The sequence below is a fragment of the Pinus tabuliformis genome, chromosome 7 (genome assembly GCF_031772625.1).
Source record: "Pinus tabuliformis cultivar Carrire ecotype Pingquan chromosome 7, CPIR1, whole genome shotgun sequence".
NCBI classification, from domain to species: Eukaryota; Viridiplantae; Streptophyta; class Pinopsida; order Pinales; family Pinaceae; genus Pinus; species Pinus tabuliformis.
The window spans coordinates 1,623,935,302-1,623,958,747 of NC_142293.1; the positions used below are offsets into that span (position 1 = coordinate 1,623,935,302).

Below are 23,446 nucleotides of genomic sequence, written 5' to 3' on the forward strand. Positions count from 1 at the left end.
GAGTCCCACATGGAATATGAAGAGTCACTATCGAGTTCTAAAGTCATATAGAAGCTCAAAGGTCATGTAATAAGTCCAAAATTCATAAGCTTAAGAGTCATGAGGGAGGTCAAGAGTAACATGGGAGGTGGAGGGTCACCTCATTTTCTATAAATACACCCTCATAAATCAAGCAAAGGGACTTTGGGACTTTAACTTTCACCTCGGCTTCTCTAACTTGGCATAGGAGAGAAGATGTTTCTTTGGAGGTGCAAGTGGTGACTTAATGTTCCACTATTGGGGCTAGTGTCGCAACATTGTACTTGTATATCTTGGAACTTCCACTTAATTACATGAAGCTCGATGAGCCAACACATTTTCATGGATGTATCCTGAATATGGTAGGACTATTCTTTAGATGTTTACGGTATATGTTTCATTCATATGTACTAAGGAATTGAACTATTTTGATGGATTTGGTACTTATCTTATTGAACGTGTGTTGTATTTGGTTTTATGATCGTGGTTGTCTCGTGAACTACTTTTCTTTTCTTTTTTACGGAAATGGTTATGGGACTTTCATTAATTGTCTGGCAAACCACCATGAGTTCGGTTACATAAGCTGGTACTGGTTTCTTGGAATCTTTCTAACCAGCTGAGCATATCACAAATACTTTTGAATCGCCTTTTTTTACAATTTTTCACATGATCTTTTCCTGCTATCTTCCCTAGCTTATGGATACAAACAAACTGTTTTAGCAAAAAACGGTAGAACATAGAGAATGTTAGGGGATTGGGTCCCAGAAGAGTTCATTATCTCTAAGAATAGATCCAGCATCAAGCTGTGCTGCTCTATTTGCTTCTACATCTGCTTCCTTGTTATTTGTCCTCAGAATATGGAAAAAAGTCAGATTCATGTGTTTTATCATGCTTTTGATTCTTGAAATTGTCCTCGCCAATCGAAGATCTGCTAGGTTTGTGTTGTTCACCATTACATTTATAATGATTTGGGAATCTCCCAACATAGTTGCTTCTGCTAGTCCCATGTCCCTTAGTGTTTTGATACCTTGAAACAGCGCCATGACTTCCGCCTGAATGCTTGTGGTGAGGCCTAGACCCCAGGCAAATCTGTGGGTGGAAGACTCTTTTGGATTTATGATTATGCCTCCTGCTCCAGCCCTTCCTGGGTTTCCTTTGGCTGCTCCATCAAAGAACAAGTAGGGAAGAGTTTGATTATTTAACCAATCTTGAAATTCTTCTCCATTTTTCCTTATTTGCCAGTCTTTAAGGCATAGAGGGGATATTGTAGCCTTTTGAAATTTTAGATTAAGAGCTGCTCTGAATTCCATGTCATGTTGGCTTAAATTTGAGTCGTCCTCTTTGTCACTGAGCCACTCATTTAGCTGTCCTTTAACTGTGTGTGCCACTACTTTGTAGTTCTGTTCCTTTTCCCTGAAAATCCTCCTATTCCTCTCCAACCAGGTTTGCCAGCTAATAAATCTGGGCAGGGCAGTCCAAGCGAGCTTGATAATCTTGTTTTTTGGGCCTGGTCCTGGATATCTGTCCAACCATCCAGCAAACAACTCCAGGACTGCGTGGGGGAGGTTGGGCATCAGTTTCTGCGTTCCAAGGAGTTCCTACCAGATCTGAACTGTAAAATTGCAATCCAGAGAGATATGGACAGCAGTTTCGGAGTTTTCTTTACATAGAACACATCTTGAAGGACCATGAAATCCCCTTTTCAGCAGTCTATCCTCTGTTAGGATTTTTTGATGGCATAACAACCAGCAGAAAAAATCAATCTTTGGGATAGTATGAAAATTCCAGATACCTTTCCAAGCCGCCGGATTGGGGGGGCCGTGGGGTCTCTCCGAGATTTTGGTATATCCCTGAGACACTGAATAACCTGTCTGCTGCGTTCCCCAACCTCTCGTATCTTTCCTCCTCGCGTGAATAGGGGCAGCTCCATGAAGCATTTGAAGAAGCGTTGCATAATCTGGCAACCATTCAGCTGGAACGTTGGGCGTTTTCCAGCCTGCCCAATTATCTCCGTGCCAGGCAGATATATCCCATAGCGTATTGAGATTCGCTTCTTCCATCCACGCCTTCAGTTCTTTCTTTAGACTCGTGTTTGCAATTGGTGGTCTATTCATAATGTTGTCCTCCCAGATTCTGATCTGCTTACCATTCCCAGGAATCCAATAAGCGTTATCCCTGATAAGAGGCCCAACTTTAGTTATTAGCTTGCTGAGGGGAGATCTGATCCCATCCAGGATTTGGTGCTATGATCTTCCAGATCAGCTTTGCACCCAATGCTAGGTTCTGCATGTTTAAATTTTTAAAGCTTAACCCTCCTTCTTGTAGCGGCCTGACAACTATATCCCAGTTTACCAATGAGAATTTCTTTTCATTGTTCTTGCCTCCCTTCCAAAGAAATTTTCTTATTAATTATGACTCCCATTGGTGCCAACAGCACAGAAAATTTAAACAGAGGTAGGCTGCTTATTACTGATTTTATTAACACTGATTTCCCTGCCAAATTGAGCCAATGTGCCCCCCAGGCTTGCATCTTGTTCTTGAATTTTTCTATCTGTGGAGACCAGTCCTTACTTGTAGTTTTCTTATGGAAAATTGGCAGCCCGAGGTACTTGAAGGAGGTCCAAGTAGCTGATGCTGCAAAACCCAGGCATCTGGCAATGGTGCTTGCAGCAGCCGCTGATACATTCCAGCAGTATACATGGCACTTATCCTTGTTTAGCTCGCTGCCCGATGCTTGGCAATATTCTTCCAGCACCTCTTTGAATTTCCTTGCCGATAAATGAGAAGCAGCCCCAAGAAGCAACGTGTCATCTGCGAAGAGTGCATGATTGATGCATTTGATCCCTCTTGCTATGCTCAGTCCAAATATTTCTTGTTCTTGTTGTTTCTTATTTAAGTGGAAACGAGGACAGAGGCCTACAAAACAAAAAGGAGAGGCGACAGAGGGCACCCCTGCCTCAGCCCTCTTGTTGCTTTAAAGAAGTCTGCAGCCCTGCCATTCACTAGAGGAGCGATCCATGGCTCGGAGATACAAGCTCTGATCCAATTTATGAAATTTTGTCCAAAACCTAGCTTATGCATTACATCAAACAGAAATTTATGCCTTACGCGATCAAAAGCATTTGCTAGATCGAGTTTAATAACCATACCTTTTTCTTTTCGTCGAAGACTTGAGTGGATCGCCTCTTGGACCAAGATGAAATTGTCTACCAACTGTCTGCCTTGAATGAAGCCACCTTGGTTCTCCGGGATAACTTTAGGAAGGATTTTCTTCAATCTGTTTGCTATGACTTTGGTGATCACTTTGTATCCGATGTTGCATAGGGATATTGGGCGGAATCTGTTGAAGGAGTTAGCACCTTTTTCTTTAGGAATGAGAGCCAGGAACGCTGAGTTTGTGATGCCCCCAATTTTTTGACACTCTTGGGATTTTTGTATCATTTTCGTAAGGTCCTTCTCAAATATTTGCCAGCAAGTTTGAAGAAACCTAAGCGTGAAGCCATCCGGACCCGGGGCTTTGTCGGGTTCCATTTCAAACAGGGCATCTTTAACTTCGTTGGCTGAGATCTTACTTTCCAGGATCTTGTTCATTTTTGCAGTTATGAGTTTGGGGACATCGTCTATCAGTTTGGCGGTCTGGCTGATCCCCATATCTTCAGTGTACATTTTTCCAAAGTGATTTGAAGCTGCCTTTTTGATGCTGTCAAAATCTTTGATGATGCTATTCTCATTTTTTATTTCTGATATATTATTTCGGCATTTTCTAGCTTGGGCCTGTTTGTGGAAGAAGGAGGAATTGCGGTCTCCAGCTCTTAACCATAGACTTCTTGACTTAAGTCTCCAAAACTCTTCTTCTGCTAGGCACGCTCTATGGAATTTGTATTGCAGTTGGTTTTCCTTATCAAGCTCCTCTTTGGTGATTTCAGTAGTTTCCAGGTGTAGATGGTGGAGTTCCAAATCGTTTTGGATTTATTTATTTTTTTCTGTCATCTGCAGGGTTTGGTAATGTCTTTGCCCAACCTTTCAACATTTTTTTGGTCCTACGAAGTTTTTCCTCCCATACAAAGAAGGGGGACCCCTTAACCGGCTCTTTCCAGCTCTCTCTAATCTTATGCAGGAAGTCAGGCTCTTTGATCCATAAGGAGCTAAACCTGAAAGGAATCGGTCCTAGATCCTTAGAGGGGGTCAGCTCAAGACTGATAGGCTTGTGGTCAGAGGCACTGGTTTGAAGAATGCGCATTCTAGCCTCCAACCCCAGAAGAAGGAAGGAGCTTTGGACAAGAAAACGATCAAGTCTCGCTGCTATGTGTCCCGGCCCTACTCTCTTGTTTGTCCAAGTGAAAGTGCCTGAGACTGGTTTTATATCTAGAAGATCCCAGTCTTGCATGAGATCTTCTGCCCATTCTCTTGCCGGATCCCTGACTATGCTACCTCCTCTTTTTTCTGATGCTTGGAGTGTGAGGTTTAAATCTCCAGCTATAATAATATTTTCCAGGTTTTCTATATCTGCTAGGCCTTTGATGGAGTCCCAACAATCTTTTTTCTCACCTGCATTATTAGGAACATACACATTGAACAGACAAATAATTTCTTTTGAATCTAAATGCTGCATTTTTAAGAAGATCCAATGAGTATTGAGGGATTCAGAAATTAGAGAAAACTTATTTGAGTTCCAGAGCGCCCCTAGCCCTCCCGATGCTCCACGGGCGGACACTGCATGTGCTCCATTTTTTTTCCAAAATTTTTTGCTTGCTTGGAGGAAAGCTGCGTCCTCCAATTTAGTCTCCTGGATGAGGAGGATGTCTGGGGATTCTAGTCTTGTTAGACTGTGCATTGCTTCTTCCTTAGCTGAGGTACCCATCCCCCTACAGTTCCAGGAGATTATTTTCATCATTTATTTCTGCCTTGGGAGGCTCCCTTAGAGCCCTGTGTTTGATTCCTTGTCACCTTCGGAGTTTTGGCTAGAAGCTTCTCTAGTGTTGGCTGGCTGCCCTGGAGCTTGTCCTTATAGGTTTCCTGTTCTCTTTTCTCTTTTGCAGATTTGCGCCCTCGAGTAGATCTTCTGGGAGAGGACTGGGATTCCCCAATTTCTCCTTCTTCCTCTGATTCTTCAGACTCTTGAGTTTCATCCTCTTCTTCAATAGCCTTTTCTTTGGAAGGCTCTGGGCTTTTGGTGGAGGGAGAGGCTTTGGGAGGAGAGGTCTCCTTTGGCACTTCTGTCTCCTGTGTGTTTATGATCTCAGATCCGAGGATTTCGAATTTATTTCCTTGCTTTTCCCTTATTGGTTTTTGTGTTATGCCCTCCTGGTGGGTTCTGGCCCCCCCATTTGTATTCTTCCTGTGAGAGGTTTTGGATCGCTTTGCCTGGTTCCATCCCTCGTCCTTTTCTTTTTCTTCCACTCCTTTAGTCGGGCAGTCCCTAGCAAAGTGCCCGTAGATATGGCACTTCCTGCATTTGAATGGCAGCTGCTCATAGTCCAATTTCTGAATATGGGTCCAGGGACCTACCACTATTTTGACGGCTTCCGGCAGTCCGACTTCCAGATCTACCTCCACACAGATTCTAGCACAGTCATATTGGTCCTTACTGTTGGCTTTGTCTATGAATTTTCCCAGAGTATTTCCAATATGTTTCAAAGAATCCCAGTTCCAGCAGTGGACAGGGAGATTTGGGAGTCTCACCCACACTGGGACTGCTGTGGGCACATCCACCGCCGGATCGAAGTCTGGGGTCCATTTGTTTAGGTACAGCCCTTGGGGGCCCATGAAATAGGGGCCATTCCTGAAAATTAAATCTTTGTCTTCTTTTGCAGAGAATTCGAACAAGAAGTAGCCTCTCCCTAGGAAATAAGAGGTTACCTTGTTTTGGATCAGAGGTGCCCAGTTCCTGGCAACCCAGCTCTCGGTCGTCTTCGGTGAAGGCCAGAGTCCTGTAAACTGTCCTACCAAAGCCCGATTTGCTAGCGAGAGGGCTACTTGAATTGGTCCTTCCGGCGAAAGAGCGATCTCTGGAATATCTTCCAGTATTTTCACAAACTTCGCGGATTCCATGCTTTTCTTCTTCAGCAGGGAGGCTAAGAGAGTTTTAAAGGCCTCAGCTGCAGAGGTTTGTGGCTCCTCCATGGCGGCCCAGTTCTGGCCAGGGCGGCCGCAGCCTGGAGCCAGGCTCTCGGTGAACCCCTGCAGTAGCAAAGCTCGGATCTCAGCGGAATTCTGCGCAGGCTCCCGATAAGGCTTTCTGCGGCACCCAGGCAGGCTCAGAGAGTGTGAGGTGCGGATGTGCACGCAGGTTCGGCTCCCGCGAAGTGCGGACTTCGTAGGTCACTGCAAACCCTAGCAGAGCTCAACCCGTTAACCTTGTCTTTCCTATTTGATTCCCTGTCTCGTGAACTACTTTAGAAGTTAACTAACGATCCTATTATGCTCATGTGTGTCTCTTTTAGGATAATACTATTAATTTTCTTCTAGAGGCTCACTCTATTTTTCCTTGCTATAAAAGTACCTTATATAGATTGCAATTGTATGCCTCACAATGTCATCTTACTTGCTTATTTCAAAGAATATTTGTATAACCTATTATGTTAATAATTGTAGTTAAGGTAAATCCATAAGGAAAAAGGAAACTGGTTGTATTTCCAGTTGGGGCTCCTACTCCAAATGGTCTAAGGTCTAATTGGGACTTCATATTAGGGAGACAACCTTGGTTAACAAATTTACAGCACCATCAAAGCTTCCATAGGCCTCTCAAGCCTCAAAGGTAAGGCCTACTCGACCTTCTCCTCCACAAGATTCTCTTTTGTCAACCACCTTCCACAGGCCCTCTTTTCCCTTAAGGGTTTCGAGGAACCAACATTCTCCTCCACAAGATTCTCTTTTGTCAACTAGCGTCCACAGGCCCTCTTTTCCCTTAATGGTTTCGAGGAATCAACCTTCTCCTCCACAAGATGCTCTCTTGTCGACTACTTTCCACAGACCCTCTTATTTGTCTTTCCAAGCCACAAGACACTCTCTTTCCAACCAACTTCCATAGGCCCTTTCTCCTCAAAGGTCTGAGGCCTACTTGACCTTCTCCTCACAAGATTATCTCTTACCAAGCCATGGGAACAAATCACTCACCCTTGTACTTATACTTTTCTATAGGGTACAATACCATCGGTCTATACCATGGTTCATTAGAATACCATGGGTTTATGGGTGCAAATCCCCATCACTTATCCCACTTATCCCACACATGAGAAAACTCCGGAGGCTACCTAAAACATCAACACTCCCTCTTAGCGAGGGATGTATTCTCACAACAACACCTAAAAGTGACTCTTCCTTCAAAGCTAGAACACAATTCTAACCTTTATCCGCTACTACAACTGCTTCATATGACATAGAAGCAATTCCCACTGTATGAGAAGGACCCTTTTTCGAAACACCCTGCTCCTAGCTCCTGAGCATCATGCATGGCCATCTTGCACCATGAATTCCTGAACTTGAAGGCTTTATTCCCCTGAGCTACTGAATCCCTTTGATCCTACTAACTCCCTCTGAAGATTGACTTGCTTTTGAGCTTGCTTACACCCTCTAACTCTAGATAGCAGGACTTCTCGGCCCTCAAGGTCTCTTCTTGACCTTCACTCCAAGTTTCCTACTTGGATCTCCAATTGATATCTCAGCCCTCTTACCATTTCACTCTGACCTTCTCAACCCTTTTCCTATCAGAGGAACACTTAGACCTATGCAGAAGTATATGTCAGAGCTATAAAATCTAACACTCCCTTTTAATAAGAAAGTACTTCTAGAAGAACCACCTAGAACTAGCTTATAGCTCATTCTCCATCTTATAGATCCCAATGTTAGGTCTCTCTAGTATTGTTTTCAAACCCTTGATTGGTTTGGTTTCCCTCTCTCCTTCTGAGGTTTGACCTCTGCCAATCCCACTGGAAAACCTTTGTACATTTTGTATAGTCTCCACTAGTGGCCCTCTCGATTACCACCAACTCTGTTGGCTTGTGTTTGTCATGACAAATCCTATACCTAGCCACTCCTTCTGGCCACTGAATCTTACAGGTACTCTATCATGCCCAACACAACACTTTTCCTACGACACAATCCTTCACACCGCTATGTGGCATAAGGCTTGTTAATCCTAGCATGGGTCTTCAAAACACCGCTGCTATATGCAACAGTTCATATATTTCCCTCTTTGAGGTGTTACCCATGAAAATCTCAGTTCCAATCACCCTACTTAAAAACCATGCTCTATTACCATGTCAGATTTTTGTGGGCACTAGACAGAATGCACACACATACACACACACACTAGATCTGGTAATATTCTTAAATTAACTTTAACCCAACTAATTAACTACAACACATTGATGTACCTAACCAAAAAAAATTAATACAAAATGGAACTTATAAAACCAACAATCACGTCATGCACAATAAACACATTTTACACAAGTTTTTCCTAATCAATAGTTCTTCATTAAATTCCTTTCAAAACCTACTTGGGCTCCTTTACTGGAATAATGGCTCTCGAGGAAATTACATATACAAAAATTACCCTAGAAATTCAATACACAACAAGCCCTAGATCTGTCCTCGATCTGGCTAATCTAGATCTCCCTTGTTTCTCCGTTCTCTTTCCTTAAACATGACACAACTGAGTATCTCACTCACATAAAACCCGCCATATTACACATGCACATCTCCTTTGTTGCTCCGTGCTCTTTCCTTGGACCCATCACAACTAAGTATCTCACTCACAAAAAACTTGCAATATTTCTCATGTATATTGCCTTTGTTGCTACATGCTCTTTGTGCCTTTCTTGGCCCTCTTGTCCTCACTTTTCCCCACTCAACCCTCTTGGCTCCGCTTGGCCCTACTTGGCCCTCTTGACCCTGCTTGGTCTTGCTTGACCCTCTCGATCCCCCTTGGCCCTGCTAGTCCCTCTCGACCCCACTCGACCCTCTTAGCTATAGTTGGCCCTTCCCGCCGTATCAACCTTCTCAGCTCTCTATGTGAAATTTTCACTATTGCAGGAACTAGAAATTATTCTTCTAACTTAACATTAATATGTGCAGTTTATTTTATATTACGAGAAACAACTAATAAAATCACAACTACAATTTTCACCAAAACGACAGAAATAAATTCCAAAATTGAGAAAAATAATCCACACACACAATAATAATGACACCGCTATCTTTGGACAAAAGTCCATGGAAAAACCCAATGTGGGAAAACCAGTGCAATAGATGAGGGTTTTATTATTATTATACAATAATGAAATCTGAGTACAAAAATCTGGATGCCAAACTGGTTATTCTTAGTAAAATAATTTGGCCAAAAAATTAGTGAGACAATTTTGTCTCACCCGACACTGATCTCAGCTCCGAAATTGTCTCAAACTTGTTGCTCAAACACTCTTATGTCAACCTCTATCTAGACTAATTCATACTACCTTTGGAACTGCTTTGATGTTGTTTTTCTGCCCAATTCAGCCTCCGAGAATGACTCGCTTGGCCTTATGGATTTTTTCCATCCTCTAGCAACTGAATCAACCCTCTCTCCAGGTAAATTGAACCCTCTCCTGAAGTTGCCTATGCAAGCCCTACGTAGCCTCACTAAGGAAAACTTGCCCTTATTATTGCTGACTATCCAACATTGGAAAACTCTACCGAAATCACTACCTCTTCTCCCTCTAGCCTCTATGTCCCTTCTGGCTCGAACTATTCTTCCCTGCTTAACCTCTGCCACTGGATAGCTCGATCTTCCAAGGAATTCACTCTCACTCGCTTTGTTTTCTCCATCCCCATCATCTTGCTCTTATAATCTCTCGTTGGTGAACCAACAACCATGATTAGATCTCCATCAATGACTTAGATCATCTCAAACTCAATCCATATGAGTTTCTAGAGCATTCTATATCTTTCTCAATTAGTTGTTGTTAATTAATCAATTTTCCTAAGTTAGACTTAGGCATTTTTTAATTATTGATTAATTAACTTAATTAAGTTTTCTCTAGGTGTTTTCTCCTAAAACATTTTCTAGGTTTTGGAGATCTTTTGTTCTTTAGCCTCTCTTACATAATTCGAGACTAGAAAACTTATTCAATGATACAAAAACTAACACTCCCTCTTAGCGAGGAAGGTGTTCTACTATCTTCTCCCATAACATCTTCCCTCACACTACTGATGTATGACACCTGTGACAATGTGCCACTGCCCACCAAGCCATTGTGCATGCTATGATTCATCTGCCAACTCTATAGTTGAACCATAATGCATCTGCACTATTGTTGTCACTGTATTGCACCCTGCACTGCTGTGAACTCTGCTCTGCGCTGCAACTGATCTTATGTTGTTGCTGCCACAACTACTAGAACTGAGAACAAAACTCTAAATCAATTTTGTCTCTGGATTGGCTCTACAATTGTCCCTTGAGTCTTTGGCTACAACTAGTATCTACACTATCTATTGAGTAATTATCTATGCCCTCACTGATTCTATGCCCCTCAATAATTGTTTGCATCTATTATTGCAACTGCCCCTCAAGATTTGATTATGTCATGATGACATTGATCCATATGCTACTAAATATTGCGGCCCCTATAATAAAAGTGATGATCCTACTGCAACAACTGGAACTAATCTAACTAATTCCCTTGCTTCTTCTGCACTGGGTCCTGCCCATTCGACATACTGGAGTTTCATACTCCTCCTAGATCTAGTGCCCCACTATCTCCTTTCAATCCTTGGCCCTGGCTAGGACGCTTCTTCGCTTTACAACTCACACCGAATAGCTCATGCTTCCTTCGGCGCTTATATCCTACCATTGGAAGTTGATCTACTACCTAGATTTTCATTCTGCCTAACTTGCATGACCTCTCTTGGAAATATCGTACAACAATCTCTGAAAATTCGTAAAAATTTGCGAAACTCAATTACTGGAGAACTAGATTTGGAAATATCCTTCTCTTCTCGGCTTGGCCTCGTCTGTTACTTGTACTCCCTTAGGAATACGCAGATATGCTCTTGTTACCTTTAGAAATCCTTCTTCGATCCTCACACTGCCTGCTACACCTCAACTAGGCAACTCACTGAACCTTCCAGAAGTGCTTCTTCGGAATTTGGCACACGATCTGCTGCTCCTGAAGCTCGCACTGGCTAACTGGAAAAACTGCTATGACCTACTGCAACTAGAAATCTCGAATCTCCTCCTAGAAACTAGATCTAGAAAGCCTCTAATAAATTCTATAAATTATTCTTCTATTGTGTTCTTTTTTCTTCTACCTAGCATTGATTTGTTGCTGCAAAACTTGCTAAAAAATCACTACGCCCAGATCTACTCAACGAAATCACTGACCTACTCGTCGAAACTGCTTCCCGACAACACTATTGTTTGCAAATCACTGCAACTGAGGCTCTTTGAATTTTTTGTTGTCTGCAAAATGAAAATCAAATCATTCCTCTGCTAATTCGCACTCCTAGCTACCCTATGTGCAAATCAAGAAAATTTTCCCAGAGACTCCCTTGGGAGGTGCAAAATTTCTCCCTCGTTACTGAGCCATTGATTTGTCTTCAAACTCGCTATGACACGATGTGAAATTTTCACTATTGTAACAATTGGAAATTATTCTTCTAACTGAATATTAATATATGCAATTTATTTTTTATTACGAAAAACAACAAATAAAATCACAACTGCAATTTTCACCCAAAAAACAAAATGCACAACGGAAATAAATTCTAGAACCGAGAAAAATAATGCACACACATAATAATAATGATTATGTTTTTTTAGACAAAAGTCCATAGAAAAACACAATGTGGGAAAACCGGTGCAGCAGATGGGGGTTCTATTATTATTATGCAACTGTGAAATCAGAGTACAAAAATCTAGATCCCAAATTGGCTATCCTCAGTAAAATAATCTATCCAAAAAATTAGTGAGACAAACTTGTCTCACCCGACACTGATCTTAGCTCTGAAACTGGCTAAAACTAGCTACTCGAACACCCATGCGTCAACCTTTGCACATGCCAATTTATGCTACCTTTGGAACTACTCTAATGTTGTCGTTATACCCCACTGAGCCTTTGAGAATGACTCGCTTAGCCTTCTAGAATTTTTCCTGACCTCCAACAACTGAATCAACCCTCTCTCCAGCTAAATTGAACCCTTTTTTGAAGCTATCTACGTAGGCCCTACACAACCTCGCTGAGGAAAACTCAGACATCTTGTTGTTGACTCTCTAGCACTAGAAAATTCCATCGAAATCACTTTCTCTACTCCCTCTAGCCTCTGCCTCACTTGTGGCTCGAACTCTTCATCCTTCCATGACTGTTGCAGCTGGATAGCTCGATCTATCAAGGAACTCGCTCTCACTCGATGTGTATTCTCCATCCCCATCGTCTCGCTCTTATAATCTCTTGTTGGTGAACCAATGACCATGATTAGATATCCATCAATGACTTAGATCATATCAAACTCAATTCGCGTGAGTTTATAGAGAATTCTCGATCTTTCTTAATTAATTGTTGTTAATTAACCAATTTTCCTATGTTAGACTCAAACATTTTTTACTTATTGATGAACTAACTTAATTGAGTTGTCTCTAGGTGTTTTGTCCAGAAACCTTTTCTAGGTTTTGGAGATCTAGTGTCCTTTAGCTTCTCTAATAAAATTTGAGACTAGAACACCTATCCAATGCTACAAAAACTAACACTCTACATGCCCCCTTCACCGTCCTTAGGCCCTCTTGTCCTTCTCACCTTTCTTGGCCAAAATATGCTCTCTTGCTTAGCCAGCTTCCATAAGCCCTCTCAACCCTCAAAGGTCTGAGGCCTACTTGGTCTTCTCTTGCATAAGATTCTCGCTTGCCAAGCCATGAGAACAAATCACTCACCACTTTACTTATACTTTTCCAAAGGGTGAAATACCATGGGTCTATACCATGATTCATCCAAATACCATGGGTATATGGGTGCAAAGCCCCATCACTTAGCCCACTTTCCCCACACGTGAGAATACTCTCTATGCTACCTAAAACATCAACAATTGAAATGTCCTTTCGCTAAATATAGAGGGCTTAGTTTAACCAAAAGAGGCTCAAATAGAGTCCCCAATGTATACAGTCAAGAAATTACACTTTGTTGTTATAAACTAGGGTTTTAATCCACAATTTATAGTGTGTGAATATTTTATAACAATAACAACAAAATAGCCCTGGAATCTATGTTAACCAAGTGAAAAGTTAGGTCTAATTAATTAGTATACAAGAGAATAAATACAACACTTTTCAGTGGTGGAAAATACATATAAAAAAAGAAGATAAATCTTATACATCAACCCTATTTTATGGTTGAAAAATACATGTGAAATGATATTTTTACTTTTTCAAATGAATGCATACAAGTTCTAACCCCATGAAAATAATATCTAAGGAAAATAATGTTAAAAACGAATTATTTTGTTGTAACATAACCCTAATTTAACCTAGAAAATATAATGAAAATATATTTAGGGTTTTAAAGGGCTAATGTCTTTCTTAGTCAAGGGCTAATGGAGTCTAGGAGTAAAAATCTATGGAAGAAAATAGATAAATGTGGATTTAAAGAAACCGAGGAAGCAAAATCTATGTTCCTCAACTTTTTATCCCCAACATATTTCTATCTTCTTTAGAGATTGAAAGGGGGGGAGCTAAACCCAGGTTACCTCAAGAGAAGCTTGATGAAAATATTGTGCCATGAGATTTTAGAGCCATAAAGCATCAACAAGACCATGGTGAATTTTTTGTTAAACCCTAATTCATTAACAAGTATAGGATGTAAGAAGATAACTTGCATTAAATAGGCATGTATCATCAAAGAATCACCAATAACCATCCAAGAGAGAGAAACATCCACCAACATCTTCCAAGAGATATTTTCTACATCGGTGTGTTAATTTTAGGGATAGATTGTTATTTGTTGTAGATAATTGAAAATTTATCCTAGTTCAACATTTCCTCATTACATTCACCCCATAACATCATATAATCATTGGAAATTATGTAGAGAGAACAATAACATCAAAAATACAATGGAACAATAAGGAACAACAGAAGAAAAGCATACACAATAGAGGCACCGAGATTTAGGTCAGAGGCTAGGGCAAAACCCCACAAGGGGGAAAACCCAACTAGATTATTTTTCAATTAGATATTCATCAATTTTTTACTTGAGATACAAAGTACAAATAAGAATGAGATACATCAATTACATCAGGTCAATCCAAGTGAATTCACAACTAAGTTTGTGAACTAAACAATCTGATTTCTAGAGAGTTGCTGCCATATCAAAGTAACATCCATATCATCACTATCAGAGGTCATCAGTGTCAAGGGACATCTTCACTGTCATGAATCAGTACTATCAAGTGTCATCAAATGCTATCAAGAATCATCTATGACAAGAGTCATAAGAATATGTGCTACAACCATGTGTCATCGTCAAATTTATACTGCAAGCAAAGGTTACAATCATCGTATAAGAGCAAATTCATTGTCATATAACATAGTCATTGACATAACAAATAAGTTCACTAACAATCCAATAAGGTCACTCCCAATCCAACAGGGGTACTGCCAATCCAAAAAGGTCATTGTCTCATTGTAGTAGAGGTCACTGCTGTTTCATTATTGCAATAAATAACAAACAATATTATCTAATCATTATATGAAGTTCTACCCCAAACATTATGCATAATCATGGATAAGTCGTAGATATATAAAGTCGATCCACAGAGCCATAATCAAGATATACAAAAGTTGAGCCATGATGTCGACCAATCATAGTCAAGCCACAAGGTTGCAAAATTTGAGCCACTAAAATTACTATATGCGGGCCTCATGGTTTTGTAATTGAGCCACTGCATAAGTAGGCTACTGTAGGTATAACGATGTTACAGTAAAATCAATCATATAAACAACCCACTGAAATAGAGACTGGTCCATTGAATAAGTAATACAATGCCACAAAGAATGGTGATTCCATTGACGCGATGTGATGACATTGTAGATCAAATTTACTGAAAGTTCAACATGTGCCATAAATAAATATTTAATGCAAATCATTTTAATATAAGTGATCCACACCTGGATGCGGGTGTCATCAACAGCATTTAACTGATAAGACGGTCCGTCGGCGGGTTGGGAGGCCATCTGGCTAAACACATCGTCCTGAGAGCCCACCGCAGTTGAAGTTAACACACCTTGCAGGCGACATTTATTGTCTTCGAAAGCTGTGATGAGCTTATTTCCTTCCGCACCATGGCCTCTGCAAATAGTATAGTTTCTCCTCCCCTTCTCCATGGCATTTGTTCTCTGCAAGCGGCCGAACCTTGTCTCAGAACTGTTACAGGTAGGCGCTGCCTGATTCTCCCTTGTCAGGATTTTGGTAATGGTTTTCATTTCTCGCATTCTCGTCATTGTCATCTTGACTGTGGCTCGCCCTCCCCTGCTCTCGCTCAATGTCGCCTTCAGCCCAATACTTCTGCTATCAATTCAGTAATGCCTCGCCTCAGGCACCGCATGCGCAGTAGACGCGGAGGCTCGCGTGGAGGCTTCAACCGCTCGCGAGTTTCTACCAGCTCCTCCTCTGACTCCCCAGACTCAACCACTGAATTTCCCAGCTACCCAAATACCAGAAGTGGGAGAGGTTGGCGGGACAATGTTGTCCACACCGTGGAGCTCCCACTCGTTCCTCTTTCTGGCCCTCACAGCACCCAATTTCGTTTCTGTAGTTCCCTAAACAGGCCTACAATTATTGCTACCATCACAATTTCTTTCAAGGAGGAATCTGCAGCGCAAGATACTCTGTCCGGTCATGAGAACAAGCAGAACAAGGTAGAGCCAGGAAGTCATGGGATGAGTAACATGCAGCAAGGTGAAAGCAGTCAGGCTCTGCATGGCAACGGCAAAGGTGGGGATACTGGTAAGCGACAGATGGATGCTGAGGGCACTGTGGAGGCTCCAAACGTTCATGGATGAGGCGCGTCTGAAGAGGAAGACGATTGGTATCGGTTTTCCTGCCAGATTGAGGAAGAGCCAGCTCCAGAGGATCTTCCAGCCTAACACGTGGCCTCATGCTAAGGCCTTTGGCTCCCAGATGGATTTATCGCACTGTTTTGTGGTCTCTTGGTCTCAAGCACAGGACTCCGGCTTCCAGGTGGATATGTTTCTACATTACGTGGTTTTGTGGTCTGTTTGTGTTCTGTCTCCACGCCAAATGTCTTGTTTTCTCTGGTGTTTCTCTGCCAAGTGGAAATGTCATATTGTTCCTTGGCTCTGTTCCTGTCTTTTTGGTTCAGGATTTGCATTGTTCCTGTCTTTCTGGTTCATTTTGAAAAACCAAGGTTTAGTTGTTATGGTTCAATGGCTAGTTTCCCCAATAACAGGGGCAGTCTTTAATGCTTCTTGGACTGGTTTCCCCTCTGTTGGGGCAGTCCAACACCAACAGTTGCATTTTGAGATGATGACTGATGCTTAACTTCTCTGTGATCAGGTTTCTCTGTAACTTTTTGTAATATATTAATAAATCAATACTACTTAGAAAAAAAGAAAAAGAAAAATAAAAAATATAAGTGATCCACCAAATAGATGTGGGCCATAGATAATTTGAGCCATTAATTATAAGTGAAAACTTAGAGATAATAAGTGAACATCATAATTACATGAGTTTCTTTGATGAATATTCGAACCACATATATATACAAACCTCCGAAACATAATATGAGTAAGGAATTATAGAATGTGAGCCTCCAAAAATGAACCATAAATGAATAACGAGCCTTAGAAATAATTTGTGGACCTTAGAGATGATTACGAGCTTCAAGGAATATGTGAGTTATCCTGCCTCAAAAGGTCGAAGCCATGTGTCAAATGGAAGAGGGTCATTACCAATATATAGTTGTTTCCCCATATGAATGGGCACGACTTATAGTTTGGACGACTTGAGGCCAACATGAGATCGTTTGGCGGGAAACATCAAATTCAATTATTATTTAAATATATTTTCACATGATTTGTAGATTGCTTGCCCAAACAATTTTTGTCTGAATAATAATATTTCTTTGAATTCTCTTTGGGGTAGTTGGGCTTCTTTTGGGGGGTAGTTGGGTTTCCCTTTGGGGAAATTTGTCCAGAAGCTGCCCAAATTTCAACATGGTGCTCCATAGCACACAAGAGTGAAGAGACAAGTGGTTAGTGCTAATTTATTTCTGAATGTGAGAATGAAATAAGAGAAACTGACATCCCTCTATTTATATGAGGGAAACCAAGTTGATTTTCTCTAATTTTGGCATAAAATCCCAAAAATAATAATAAAAATCATAATTAGAAGTTGGATAGGTCACAAGTCAACCCCCTAAGATAACTCAAGAAATGATAATATGTAAAATCATGTCTCAATTAACCCACACATGTGAAATAAATTCCCTCTAAGGTTGACGTTGTCCTCCAAAGGTGTATCTTTCCATCAAAAGTGCAATGGATGGATCCAAGGGGTGCATCTCATCCTAAAGGTCATATCTCCTTATCAAAAGGATGTCCAATTCAAGCACAACTCCCTCAACCAAACATCATCCATAATGTGCCCATGTCATCAATCCAAGCATCAAGAAGGGGATGTCATAATGCTAAGGCATGATGTCAACATGGAGAACAATGTACCATCCTATTGTAGTTGCTACAACCCCCCTCCAAAAATTTTCCTATGCTTTGATTTTGGAGCCCACCTTTTTTCACTAAGAGCTTATCCCTCACAGTCGTTAGGTCTTCCTCTTTATTGTTTAATGTCATAATCACTCATTCTTTCATGAAAAACTTATGTTACACCTTAACTAAGTCTTTTTCAACAATTGCACAACTTTTTATGACAAGTTACTTCCCTCCAAACACAAACTAACCCTTGTCCTAATATAACGCTAGTTGCTAGTCTTGCTTCTGGGAACTTTGCAATATCCCACTTCTGGAGGATGTGCAATCCCTTGAGGAAGTGAACTATGCAATCATGCAAGACAAGAAGTCACTGAGCAAGTGAAATTCACAATCTTTCATTGAAAGTGAGAACTAAACAATGCATAGAGCCAATGGACTGCACAATCCCTTATCACTGGGAATTGCACAATCCTTTCTGTCGGTGGACTATGCAGTCCCTCAGAATAAGAAATTGTGCATCCCTATAAAATAGGGAGTGCACGATCACTTATGTACAAGTGGCACAAAGTTTCTATTTTCGATTTAAGGACAAGTGTCACTTTCTCCTTGATTTTAGGTGTGCACATCATAAACCCTAACCTAACACCCTGGAGACTAAATCTATATAATGGATACTTACTGAGCTCATTTTCACACTCGACATTGGAGCTCTAGCCTCCAACAAGAACAAGGAGGTTTAGATTTGGTTTGCAACACTTTTCCTGGTAAGTTTATAAAGTGTCACTTTTTACTCCTTTTTTTGTCGCCTTTGTCATTTTTGTGTTTGCAAGTCTCGTTTTTCCCATTTATTCTTGTAGTTACTAGTGTTTCTACTATATTTTCCTTTTACAAGTGTTGTTTCAATCCATTGTTCAAGTTTTACAAGTGTCGCATCCCTCCCAATCTTTTTTGCCTACCAGCAGTTACCGTTGTTGGGTAATTTTGTGCATGCATGTTCTTTCTTTTGCATGATCTATTATGATCAATATTAATGATTGATTTAACTTGTCATAAGGTTGATCTACCCTTATCCCTTCCTAAGCTTGAAATCCGAAAGTTTGCCTCTCTCCTAAGAAAGAATACACAACTTTCATGAGTTGTTTCCTTCTCCTACTGCGCATTGTGCAGTTCAAAGACTTAAACCCATCCCTTGCTAGTTGTGATTACACAATGTGCAATTAGTGGCTTGCCCAGCTGTGCATTTCACAAGTCCATGCGTCAACCGCCCAGTCTTGGCCTCTGAGACTGCGTAATGCGCAGTTCTCTTTATCTCTGCCCAACTGAGACTGTGCATTGCACAACCTCAAGCCTCAAGCCTTCCCTCTGACAATGAATATTGTGCAATCCTCCTCTCTCACTAAGCATTGTGCAATTCCTGAGCTCAACCTGCCCTCTTCCAACCCAAAATTTTGCAATCTCTCTACTCATCAATATGTCGTTTCTTTTTGCTTGATTGATAAGCTAATTTGTTTTAGAGATTACTTGCTTTTTCTATGAGTGCATCTTTTTCCACGGGTATTGTAGGTATTAAGCATACTTCATTCAAAAAAAAAGATCATGCCTCCCAAGAGATCAACATCCAAAGAGGCTACAGAAAGCAATACCAATGATGTGGTTTAAAGTCCTTCATCCTCAATTCCCATTTTCACTGATACACAATTATACATTAAGAAGGACTCAAATGTTACATGGCACAATGTTAAGGATGCATTCACGACCACTGAATTCAAAGAAGATTTCGAGGATATACAGGTCTACATTAACATCTAGCGATCAGGGCTTCATAAAGTTGCTTGTAGATTCCTGGTCTTTCCTAGTGCAAATGTCATCAAATGGATCCTCCAAAGATTTGATAGCAAGAGCATGTTCTTAAACAATGCTAGTGGGAAGTAGCTTGCCTCATACCATCCACATGACATCCACTTGATCTATCACCTAACCAAGCTTGAAAAACACATGGAATCTTATTTCTATGCAGCAACAATCTATATTAATACTAAGGATGTGGTCAAGATGTTGGTGAAGGAACTGTCAAAGTTTCGCCAGACACCGAAGAACACTTATAAGACCAGTTCACTTAGAAACTTGTTTCAGTACTTGATAGTATTATGCTACCAAATTTACGAACAAAAGTATATTGAATCCTTCCCAAAAGGATGGGTTTACATGTTGTATCAGATTATCTCTAATGGGAATATATTCAACTCATATGACCTTGTATCTTAGCAGCTGAAAATCAATTTGAATAAGGTGAAAAATCCCCCAAAAATCAAGCAACAACATTTTTACATGTATGCCAACCTACTGGATGGTATATGTGCTCGCAATGCCTTCCCTAGCATGGCTTGTAAATGGACTTCTAGAGACCCTCCTATCCATATCTATTGTAAGCTGTTAAGAGAATGCAACTACAGGGGAGTCTTTGAAAATTTGTTTGATCATTTCTTCAAGTTCCTATACCAGATGATCTTTGAAGAAGAGGCCCCTTGCTTGTCTCGCGAGGCAATGAGTGCAGTATTAGAAGTTGCAGATTGGTTCACCTCTCCAGATGGAACATATCTCAAAGTGTTCAGCTACCAGAAACCATCTCATCTCTTATCGAGGTATGCCACTGACAAAATAGTCATGCAATAGGTTACATATCATCTTGTCACAGGTTTTTCCATAGTGTTGTGGAGGAAGATGAAATAACCATGGTATGCTCTTCCCTTGAAAATGGGATCTTAAATGATTAAGAACTTAAAGGATGCAAAAACTAAAGCAAAGGAATTGGAAGACTTCAGGTTCGGTACAATAGACTATCATCAGTATGTTCCCAAAGGAGTTTGCAAGAACCACTGTACCACGTTAGACTATGTCTAGCCATATGGGGCCTATGCCAGACTGAAGGAAGAAAAGATGAAGAATCGCTCTAATGCCTCTTGGTCATGTGCACCAGGAGATCAGGGAGGCCCTTCCAATGCAGTTCCAGAACAAAGAGTTACTCAAGAATCTTAGCAGGCAGAAGAGCTCTCTCGAGTGAGTATTAAATATAAGAAGAAGGTTTCCCACAACCCAACAGAGGAGAAAATACGCAAATTCAAAGCAGATCCAACTATTTTAAAGGTGGCATTGGTAGCATAAAGGAGAAGAAGCAATGGGTATTGGAGAAGAAACAGGAAGAAGAACAAATATAGAAGGAAGAACATGAGAGGAAGGAACCAGAGGAAATGCAAGTGTAAGAAGAGCTAAGAAGAAAGGATGAAGAAGAAGCTACACTTAAGCAAGTGGAAGAAGAAAGGAAAAAACAACTTGCAAAATAAGAAAGTAAGAAAAAGTAGGATCAAGAGCTTGTTAAAGAGATAAAGGAGCAAATAGTAGCTTAGGACATCGAAAAAAAACAAGGGGAGCAAAACTAGGATGTCAACCTCATGCCCAACATAGAACATATCATCAGTCAGCCTCCACCTCCCCTCACATATGGACAAGCCCCGAATGATGAAGAAGATATCTCTCCTCTAGATGATGAGCCAATCATGGAAGTTTCAAGCTTAACCTTTAATGAACTCCAAAACAAAATTGTGTAGGAAATAAAGAAACTTTTTCCTGTTGATCTGGAACATCTAGCTTTCATTCATACAAGGAGGGTGATCGTCATTGATACAAGAAGGAATCCTCAGGCCATCGTTGCAGCTAACTTAACCTTTGTAGGTGCTTCGAAAGCAAATACAATTTTTCTGATGTTTGAGAACAAACATATGGCAAATAATTTGGAATCTGCAAAGAAACAAATAGAATAACTGCAAGCAGATAATCAGAGATTATCTTCCACACATGATTTCTTGCAAGAGCTTCAAGCAACCATATATTGCAATATCCATGCATTGGGAGACAATATGAGGCGTTTTTATGAGGGCTTGGTCACCATGCATAAAGTAGTAGTTCCTCTACATGATATGCAAAAGAAATTGCGGGAAAAAGTGAAAGCCTTGAAAATAATTCATGCAGCCATTATCGTGATTCATGAGTGGGGAACTAAGTATAAGAGCGCACCAACAAAATTGGTCAAGAAGACAAGGAAGGAAGCAAAGTTGGAAAATCCTAAGGTCATAATGCTTATACAAAGCAATAAACAACTTGTCACATTCTTGGCCAACATTTTAGCTGCTTATGCATGGTTATATGGTATCTTGGATTCCTTGGTTCAGGCACACAAGATCCCCTCAGTAGGGCCATTTGCATAAACAAAGGGAAAAAAACATGGTAAGGAAGGACATCGAGGAGTACTTGAATCAGCTAAAGCAGATCACTACCAAAGAAGACTTGGAGGTTAATAGACACAACATGTAAAAGTTCATAGGTGGTCCTGCTAAGATCAATATGAAGTTGTTCTTGTTGTAGAAAGAAGTGAAAATTGGTTCCAAAACCATCTACCCAGATGCAATGGAAGCTAGAGTCTATTTTTAGCCTAACCTTCCAGCAAAGTTTGAGGAGACCATCGCACAGTACAAATCTTGGCATCAATATGTAACCAGAAAATTGCAAGTTGAATTTGTCGAGCTAGAGTTTCCTCAAACTCGAGCTTAATGTGTCTAGTTTTTCTTATTAGGCTCTACCCATTTTTGTCTTATATGGGTTTTTGTATTATTGTATTTGAAATAAAATATGTAAGTGGAAGTCCAAGAGTTAGTTGTGGAATATGAAAAGTCATTAGTTAGGAAAAGACAAAAGAAGTCAAAGAGCCACGAGGGTAGTTCAAAGGTTACAAAGGGAGATGAAGGGTCATCTCATGGTTATAAATAAACCCTCATAACTCAAGCAAAAGACTTAGAACCGAAGGATTTGAAGCTTTGATTTGGAGCCTTGGCTTCTCTAGTTTAGCATAAGAGGAATATCATTCTTTGGAGAAGCAAGTGTTGGCTTCATGTTCCATTATTGGGGCTAGTGTCTTATCAATGTAATTGTATGCTTGGAACTTTCACTTTATAATAAAAGCTCATAGTCGACATGTCTCATGCATATGTCGTGGATGTAGTATAACTATTCTTTATATATTTGTGATATATATTGTTTCACTTACGCTAATGCTAATGAACTAATTCGTTTTCTTTAGTATGCATCTTGTTGGATGTGTGTTGTTTAAGTTATTGCGATCATTGTGAAATATTTTGCAGGTTAACTAACGATTCTTTTGTATTTCTCACGCGTCTCTTCAAATTTAGTATTATTACTTACTTGCAAGGGGCTCACTTATATCCCTTCGATGTGATGGAACATTTCATGCATTACATTTGACACTTCACAAAGTTCATACGCTTGTTGTCACCAAAGTCATGTATATATCATTTTATGTGTTTATCGCAGCCAAGGAACATCTTTGAAACCACCACTTTGGCTACCAAACATATTCCAGTTTGGGCTCCTACTCTAAATGATGTGGGGTCTAATTCGGACTTCACATCGGGGAGACCCCCTTCCCTATTGGTGGCTTCCAATACCGTTAACAGGTTTTGGCACTAGAAGGAGGGCTAGATGGAAAGTTGAGCCTGTGAAGTCTATTTGAACCTTTCCTATCTTAAAATGACTTCTTCCCAAATCTTAACCGTAGCATGTTTTTCTAGAGTCGCAAATATGAAATTTCTCTCAGGGATAATTCATGACTTGTCGAATATGGAATTTGATGGCGAGAGTGGAACAACCATTCTTGAGCACACC

General features: G+C 40.5%; 1 protein-coding gene across 1 annotated transcript; it reads right to left on the reverse strand.

Annotated features, from left to right (window-relative positions):
* Nucleotides 1–764: 764 nt before the first annotated feature.
* LOC149254454 (uncharacterized) lies at nucleotides 765–3,669 on the reverse strand. Its single transcript, XM_089454781.1, has 4 exons — nucleotides 3,168–3,669; nucleotides 2,400–2,934; nucleotides 1,811–2,193; nucleotides 765–1,570 (listed from the first exon to the last, which is right to left on the reverse strand). The coding sequence occupies exons 1-4, from the start codon at nucleotides 3,667–3,669 to the stop codon at nucleotides 765–767; spliced, it is 2,226 nt and encodes a 741-aa protein (XP_089310907.1).
* Nucleotides 3,670–23,446: the final 19,777 nt, after the last annotated feature.